General features: G+C 43.6%; 1 protein-coding gene across 3 annotated transcripts in view; it reads right to left on the bottom strand.

Annotated features, from left to right (window-relative positions):
- Positions 1 to 1,254: 1,254 nt before the first annotated feature.
- The window catches only part of Gmd (GDP-mannose 4,6 dehydratase), a 33,466-nt gene continuing 25,993 nt past the window's right edge, over positions 1,255 to 8,727 (bottom strand). Inside the window, exon 11 of one of the 3 annotated variants that reach the window (XM_065444437.1) lies at positions 1,255 to 1,682. In XM_065444437.1, coding sequence (XP_065300509.1) covers positions 1,506 to 1,682 — 177 coding nt within the window. In that variant the 3' untranslated portion in view covers positions 1,255 to 1,505. Of the gene's footprint in view, positions 1,683 to 4,915; positions 5,393 to 8,727 lie in introns of those variants that run through there. The other 2 variants (XM_065444438.1, XM_065444439.1) reach the window with 2 other exon arrangements.

The raw sequence follows: 8,727 nt of genomic DNA, 5'->3' as shown, positions 1-8,727 counted from the left end.
GCCGAATAGCATCACGTGGGCCCTCGCGCCGTGCATCGGCGCCATTTTTGCTCGAGAAGCATCTACGGCGTGGCGAGGAGCACAGGTTGGCGCCGTTGCTACGCTCGAGTACTGTAGGCGGCGCCACGGTCAAGGAGGGAGCGTGTAAGAGAGGAGAAACGAGGAGGAGGGAAGGCAGAGGAGGAGAGTGTTACTACTTTACGAATTTTAAGGGGCTTTAATCATGGGGCGAGAGGCGCGCCACGTGTCGGGGTAGCGCCATACATAGCGAGGTGGGGGTCTTCTGTGTTTGCCGCAAGATGGCTCTACGTGTGCGCAGAAGAAATGTAGCGGAAACGTACTTCGCTACTCGTGTAACTGCGACTTCTGTAACATGCTCATAATTCCCAATATACACTGCAGTATAACTTTCTACGACACGCTTCTAAGGCAACACCGCATTCACTAGAGGCGCTTTAATCCCTCTGAGCTTTGAATTCGTGGCTGAGTGGTAGCATCTCCGTCTCACACTCCGGAAACCCTGGTTCGATTCCCACCCAGCCCATCTTGCAAGTTGTTTTTTATTTATGAAGCGCCTTCCCAGATGTATCGCTCACGGCCGACGCCGACGGCACCGGCTTTTCTGCGACAGGAGCTCCTCAACGCTGTCGCGTTAAAAAGGAAATGCCGCAGAGCGGTACCCCTATCAAACATAACCTGCTCGAGTCATACAGGGTGTCCTGCATAACTTCAGCCAAGAATTTAATAATGAAAGGCGCGTCGGAAGCGAATTGAACCGGACGCATACTATTCGGAATATAGCCTATAGTAACTCATACAATTTGTTTTCCCCATAACTCACTAATAGATTTTAATTACCCAACTTTTTTATTATTGGCTGAGGACCCCAAGTATGATACGCAGATTTGTAGAGCACCTTCAGAAATCACCGACCGAGTTGTTTCCTTTATGATACATCTCACATAGTCTTTTTTTCCAGGTCGCAAAGAAAGCTCGTGAAATATGAAAAAAGCCACGTGACGGAGCGCTTACGCAGTGGAATCGTGCTGCTCTCATGAGTGCTGCTCTCAATAAACCTTAGTCGTCCTGTCTTTACCCGCTGGAGTTCAAGTTCACGTAAATTAAGCTAAGAAAATCAGTCATTTGGTCAGAAGATTCCAGCAGGTGCCACATTTTCTGAGCCCATCATCAGGAAACCAGTTTGAAAAGTGGAGGTGTGCATTCAGGGTGAATAAAAGGGCAACTGCAACAAAATTTTAGACCGCACGAGAAAGTCTATTTTAGGATACTGCAGATATAGAGGAGCCTCCATGCAAAAGTTTGGTGAGTAGTAGGCCATAGCAGCACTGCAAATCTGGGCTGTTCTGGCAATATCCTGCAGCTGCGCTATCAACTGTATGCAGGTGTCGCACTTAGCAACAGTGGTGCCACTTTCATGGCATGTACGGAAAATTATCCACATGGGTCGCACTTATTCCTTTCAAAGTCGTGGGTATTGATGAATATCAGCATAGGTCATCGTCCGTTAACTGCAGTGCAGCTATCATGTCGTGGCACGTGCTGTGAAACTTGTACTTGGAGCTGCATACCTGCAAAACAAATTTTTTGTTCATAAGGGTTTCCCCATGTTCTATAACAGTTCCTTTAGCTGGTGTCCAGTGGAACTTGTGCCGCATTGTGCTCTGAATCAAGGAAAAAAGAAAAACAAGAACATAGTAAGAACAGAACTACTGCCAGAAATTAGTATTCACCTATGCAGCTGTAGAAAAGATTTCTGGCTCTTTAACAAGGGCCAGCAGTGTCAAAAAGTGTCAGCCGCCATGTTGTCCAGGTATCACGTTTCAATCGCTGATCACTGTACACACATACATTTCATGTAGGCTGCCGAGCGCACATACCAATACATATTCAGCAACTTAAGCCACATATGTACATGCAGTGCATAAGAACAGTGCAATGAAATGAAGAATGGAAATCAGCAGTAGGGGAATAATGCTTTTTGAGCTAAGGTGCACCATAGTCTTCTTATAATACAACACCCAAAATTTACAGCAGTTAACCTAAAAAATTGAACTTCAATTTCAAGCTGAACTACACCTTTGGACAACAAAAACAGTAGTGGCATACTAAAAGTAATTTTTGAGACTGAACCGAATATGAATCAAATACCAAATACTTTTTACGTAATAAACCGTTGTTTTCAGAATGTGTATAAACAATATTCATATCTTAGAATTCACAACATTAACAAGTTTCTGTCTTAACACTGCATGTTATGAAGCATTGTTTATTAAAGGGCCCCCCACCAGGTTTGGCCATTTTAAACTTACAAGCTATGTAGCTTTGTGCTACAATTCAGGTGGATGACACTTCTTCCTTTTTATGTACTTTCCTCCACCTTGCAGGCTTCTGCAGAACTTATTTGCCACATTCCGTGTCCCAGTGCCTTGAGTTGTCAATTAATTTGCCCTCGCTCTGCTATCTGCTAGCCTCCTGGTTAGCTGACATGGCAGAAAGACCGCCCCAGAAAGGCGTTGGTGCCAGGTTTGAATCCCGGACCAGGATGAATTGTTCTTTAACTGTGAAGCTTCCTTTCTGAGAAACCTGCATGGGTTTCCTATGTAGGTTTGGGTTACAATGGATGACAATTTTTCCCTTTGATGTACTTTCCACCACCTTTTGGGCTTCCGCAGAACCGGTTTGCTTTAAGCATACAAGTGCAGTGCACACTTCACATGCTGACGATCGTGTCTGCAATGTATTACGTGCAGTGAGCCCACAAAAATGGCCGACATTTCAAACCAAATGCTATGTGTCCCTCTCGAGCAAGTGCGGCTCCCAGCCAGAAGTAGTTGAGGTAACATGTACAAACACTGCGATGTGAAATGCAGTCCTTGCAACCTCACTCACCATGACTGATTACTTTGGTAAATCGTCCAATGCGGAACACACAGTACCATCACCGGTAATGCGCCATCCAGCGAAAAAGGAAGAAAAAAGAAAAAGAAGCGGGGCTCCTCGCATCAACTCGACGTGGTCCATCGCTTGCAGATACTACTCAAAGTAGGAGAGAGTGCCTCTGTTGGGCAGCTGCATTCGCCTCCTGGCGGTATGAGGGCATCTAATTTCTTCTATCTCCTCCAATAATAGACCGCCTAGAAAAATTATGTCGGCGAAACAATCAGTTTTAGCACTTCCAGTGCATAACTAACATTTGCAATGGCACCTGGTGAGGGGCCCTATAAAAGGCCAAATGGAGCATTCGGAAGAAATAGGGAGTTTATTCGCACAGCCGGAATTTTCTGGAGAGTGAACAATAGCTATTTAGAAAGGAAAAGTCTGGCTCCTTGAGCAATGTATAGCATGTTCCACTGCATAACTTCTTGCGTTTTATGTCTACTATGTCTGCCAGGATGGCCAAATTAATTCGAAGGCCGAATTGAATAAGGCATTATTCATCTAACTATTCATAATTTCCCAATATTTACACCTCCCTAAAGAACAGCGTTACAAGTTGACAAAAAAATATTTTAAGATTTGGAGAAATGTGCCTTACATTTATGCAACTGTATGCATACGTACAAAAGCTATGGCATAAGACTATAACGCGAACTGCAATGGAGACTTTAGATCATTGGCTCCCTCACGTCTTTAATGCGTACCGATATCTGGGTATGTAGCCAATGTGGTTGCCATGGCCAGGTGTTGAAACTACAACAGCAAGGAAGACTTCAGTGGAAAGCCAGTGCAGTGGGCAAGCCAACTGCCATGACTTTTTGTATTTGCAAACATAAAATTACCGTTTGCAATCGCAGACTATGCCGATAAGAGAGTAAACAGGAGATAGTACACAGAAATGGGGCCACAGATAGGGCAGCATGTAAAGCTCACAAAATGACAAGTTAAGGGGTTGTAGGTTAAGCCTGCAGACTTACCCCCATATTCTTAAACGATTCTCAACTTGGTCAACCCCCACTCCACAGAGTTGAACACAGTGCCACGCCTCTCAAGAATTGCTGTGAAGTGTCAATGAAGTGCAGCGACCACTTTTATCAAGTGGAGGCATTGCCATCTACTTTCCTGAGTTGAGGTGGAGTGTTTGTGGAGTTCTAAGACATTCTAGAATATGGGGGTTAGAATGGAATGTACATTGCTCCTGCCAGTCTTGCTGGGGAAGTGCAGTCTTCAGCTGCACATGGTTAGTTATGGTGGTTATTATGGTAAGAATACCTCCTAAAACCTGTAGAACTAGCCCCTGCCAGCTATTTGCAATAAGAGTACTGCATAAAAATAATTCAAACTATTACAAATCTAAACCTTATGCACAGCAAACTAAAGCACAGGCAAGAAGCCATGTGGTGCCTCAGCTGCCCTCAGCTATTACAACTAATGCATGTAATATTTGAATGATATATATCTTGCCAACTAAACTTAATCATTTGAATTACTTCATTCTAAACCATAGCACTTGCAAAGCTCAATTTTTGCACTGAAAAGATATGCCAACTAACAGTTCTTTCTGGAACATGGATGTAGAAACTGCCGGTTTATTGCATCCAGATATAATTTTATTTTCCATCTCTAAACATTGATGGAGGAGACAGTGAAAAAATATGGTTAACACTTGACGAGGTTCCTACCCCATGTACAGCAGGCAGTGGCAAGAGACTTGAATGTGAATCGAAGGTGAATCACATCCTGCCCCTCTGTGTGCAGCCTACAGAATGCTTTAGGTTCCTGGCTGTGCACCCAGGCTATGAGAAAACAGTTTTTATGGCAGTTTCTAGTCTGGCAAACATATAGGCACATGACCATGTAGCATTTTCTTTGCATCAAGTGACTTTTCCTTGCTTGGCCCCAAGTAATATATTTCTCTATGCATAGCTCGACAATGAATGATGTCAGAAAACAGATGTTAGCATGTGGACATTTTCGCTCACAGCTTTTTTATTACTCAATAAAAAAATTCGGCACGAAAACATTGTTTTTTTTGTTCCCAACATCACAGGCACCAGGATCCCATTCTTGGTTTGCAACAACCAGGTATATTGTACATAGTAAAAATAATGCCCTCCCTTGTAACAAGTAAAAAAGAAAAAAGAAATGCAAAAAAAAAGATCCCCACACTCGCTTGCCCAATAAATTGGCACCAGTATAGTGGGTGCCCAGTTCTCCAAATAATACTATGAAAAAAACAGTTTGTTTACAAAAATGACTGTGCCCTGAAAAGGCATGTGAACTGCACCATCTCTTTAGTCTTAAAGGAATGTCCTTCCGAGGATCCATATAAATAGATCACATTCTGGTAGGCACAACTTCCAAAAAGGTCCTAAGCAGAAGGGTTCTTCTTCATCAAGACAATGTCAGAATCCACCATTTCCTTGACTAGCTCCTGCAACATTTATAAAGAATATAGCAATGATTTGTAAGCATATCAATTGCATTGCTCCTTTCACACTGGACTCTGCAATTTCACAGCTATGCAGCACATTCACACAAATGAGTTAATTTGGTCAACTGCTGAAAGCAATCCAATAACCCCTTCAGTCACGGCATACACGTTCGTGGGTGCGACTTGTTTTTGCCATTACTGTGCAGTGGTTACAAGGAAGAGACAATGAACATTAAGCTTTTTAAGTAAACTGAACATTCTGCTTTCCTAAAGTACACCCATTTCACTTCCGAGTGAAATTCATTGCTTTACACTACCACTTTGGTGAAAGCACTACCGTGTTTTACGAAGGCACTACAGTGCGACAGGACATTTGAAGTGGGGCGTTTTGGTAGTAATTGTGAAATACTTTTTTTTCCCCTTGTTGCAATGCTTGAACCCGGTAATTAACCTGTGCGTGTAATTAGCGTGGGTGATTCAATATATTTAATGAAGAAATGTTGCACAACTGACTGCAGAATAAATGAATACTGTTACGTTTCGCCTACGACGCGCGCTAAAGGCGGCGCGGATGCAACGTACGCCGGAGCTTCGTTCAAAGCGGCGGACATTTTAGCCCGTTCGGAGCGGCCGCGACGCATCCCCGCCGAGCGCGTCCCGGCATGTTCAGTGCCATGTGTCTTTGTGTGTGCGTGTGTGTGTGTGTGCCCACGCTTGTCAAAGCGCGGCAGCCGGGGAGAGGAGCTCCCCCAGTGTGAAGCGAGGAGGTCTGACCGGCGCCGGCCCGTCTGATGCGTCACCTCCTTGTTCCAACGTGTCTCTCAGTCCGTCCGTCGCCGCCGTCACGTGGTGTGATCCCGTGACCTTCCTTCTTGCCTGCGACGCCAAGAGCATAAAAGCAGCTGCCCCCGGACGCCCGGAGAGAGGCTCCGATTTCTTCTGTTGAGTAACGTGCTCTCCCGTCTCTCTACTTCGGTCGACTTGACCGCCCGCTCTTTGCGATGCTAGAATAAACAAGTTGTTCTGTTAGCAGTCGCCTCATGCTTTGCTGGGACCTTCGGATGCTTCCAGTGTGCCCCAGGCCGCCAGGCCAACGCTACCCTTGGGGCTTGCGACCCATTTGCAACAACGGGCGCCAACGGTCCGGTTGCAACAACGGGTGTCAGCACTGAGGTTCCAACAGCTGGTGGCCGCGCTGAGATTCCAACAGCCGGTGCCATCGGTGCGGTTCAAACAATACTTAATTACTATGTAATTATTATGGGTCACTAAAATGCTCAGAGTCATTCTCATCCCACCTTGACTTGCTTTCTATGGTGTCTCCAGCACCTTGGCATAAAATTATGTAAATTTCACACATTGATTGACCGCCAAATGTAATTCATGACTGAAGGAGATAACGCATGCTTTACCAAGAAGCGTGGTATGCTTACCACTCTTCTTGTGGTTTATCACACAAAGCTGAGATAGCCACATGCGGAGCACTTACTCTGCAGTAGAAATTCTACAGAAAGTTCACTCAAATATTCTTGTACCGTTCAAGCATAAAAGCTTTAAGCCACATAAAATAATAGAAGCTCAAGCAGAGGAAGAAATAATGAAACATAAATGCTTGTATTTCCAGAGCAATCAAAGGCTGTTTTCTTAGAATAAGCCGCAGATCGGAAACACCCAAGTATGACATGCATTTACTCATTTATTAGTCCAACATAATTGGTTTCAAACTTTTGAAGTTGTCCTTAGATAAATACTTCAAACCAACACAGATGCTGCATTTGCAAAGTAGGGAAGGGAATGTGACAAAACAAAACAGAAAAATTGACCTCTCAATGTATTTTTTTTCTTTCTGGCAGTACTCAAGTTTGTCGGGAATCAGAGTGAATGAAAAAGTTGGACAGTTTAAAGTGGAGAAAAAAGAAGCAGCATTGTCTATGCTGTAAATTTACATTAGAAGCAACAAAAACAACAATGACAACAATCCATTATGCTTAACACTATGTTAAAACAAATGTACTCGGAGCTGGAATTCACTCACATTACAAAACACCAACACTTGACTTGCTCAGTGAATAAAGCAAATTTCTCATTCCATGTGACAATGCGGTCACACATCAATGTTACGCTTGCACATCACCAGTTTATAAAGAATAGAGCTAGCAGAGCTTTTAGCGGAAGTGTAAATTCTGAAAGCCAACAGATCAGTATATTGAAATATTTGGTTGGAACTTTAATTCGAGCAAATAAAGTTGGTGGGAATATAAATTTAAGTACACTGGCATATATGTAGCAATGGTCCTTCGAGATTCAAGAGCGAGATGAAATGGCTAATGGTCTGTACAAGAGCAGTAACCTATGCCTTCACTGAATATTTCTGTACAACTATTTAGTAAATGTAGTACAGGCACTCGCGTCAAGCCGCAATGCATGAGCAAAATGGAGAGGATGTATTTTTTTCTTTCGATAAGCTTTCGATGACAACGCGGATGCAAGAGCAAGCGTCTGTTCACGATTTTGACACGAGATTGTAAATTCCCTGCTGCATGCAGAGCAATAATATTTGGCTCACATGTTCACAGGAGGCTCAGTAACAGATTGGCAACTTTTTTTTACTATGTTCAAAAGAAGCGTTTCAGGGCCCCTTTAAATCAGAATTTTTAGGTATTAAACACAGCATAGCGAAAATTATGTGTTGGGCATTACAGGGTTAAGTTGACGGTAGACAAACTGCTATAACTAGGGGTGTGCGAATACCAAATAGTAGATTTCGAATCGAATATCGAATATAAAAAAGATTAACGTAAACACTTATGCTCACACATTTTGTGCAAAGAAACAGTGCTGCACAAGCTCAAGAGCCTACTCACAATACAAACCAAGAATGTAGCTACCATATTTATTCGAATCTAGGCCGACAGTTTTTTTTTTTTTCAAATAATCATATGCCGAACTCTAGGGTCAGCTTAGATTCGAGGATTTTAAAAAAACGCGCCAGGTTGAAATTTAAAACGAAAAATACGGTGCATAGCTAGCGTCATCTAGAAAAGTCAGTATCGCAGCTGCTATTAGCCGTGCCAGTAGCCAATTTAATAACACAAGCGACGTCGCTATTGACCTGTGTCGTATCGGGGTACGGCGTGGCATTATCATAATGACGCCAAACAGGTGATGCCACTATAGTGCCGCTTTCAAACGAAAAGTTGTGCTAGCCACAGAGCCATCGTCAAACGTTCAAGCTGGGCGGGACTTCAGCATCGATGAGAAAAACGTCCGTCATTGGAGGGGCGCAATGGGAGACGCTTTGTACATGTGCCGCAACGAGTACATGACAGGGATAA

The sequence above is a fragment of the Dermacentor albipictus genome, chromosome 1 (assembly GCF_038994185.2).
Source record: "Dermacentor albipictus isolate Rhodes 1998 colony chromosome 1, USDA_Dalb.pri_finalv2, whole genome shotgun sequence".
NCBI classification, from domain to species: domain Eukaryota; kingdom Metazoa; phylum Arthropoda; class Arachnida; order Ixodida; family Ixodidae; genus Dermacentor; species Dermacentor albipictus.
The sequence above is the reverse complement of the archived record's forward strand: the minus strand, read 5'-3'. Positions and strand labels throughout refer to the sequence as shown.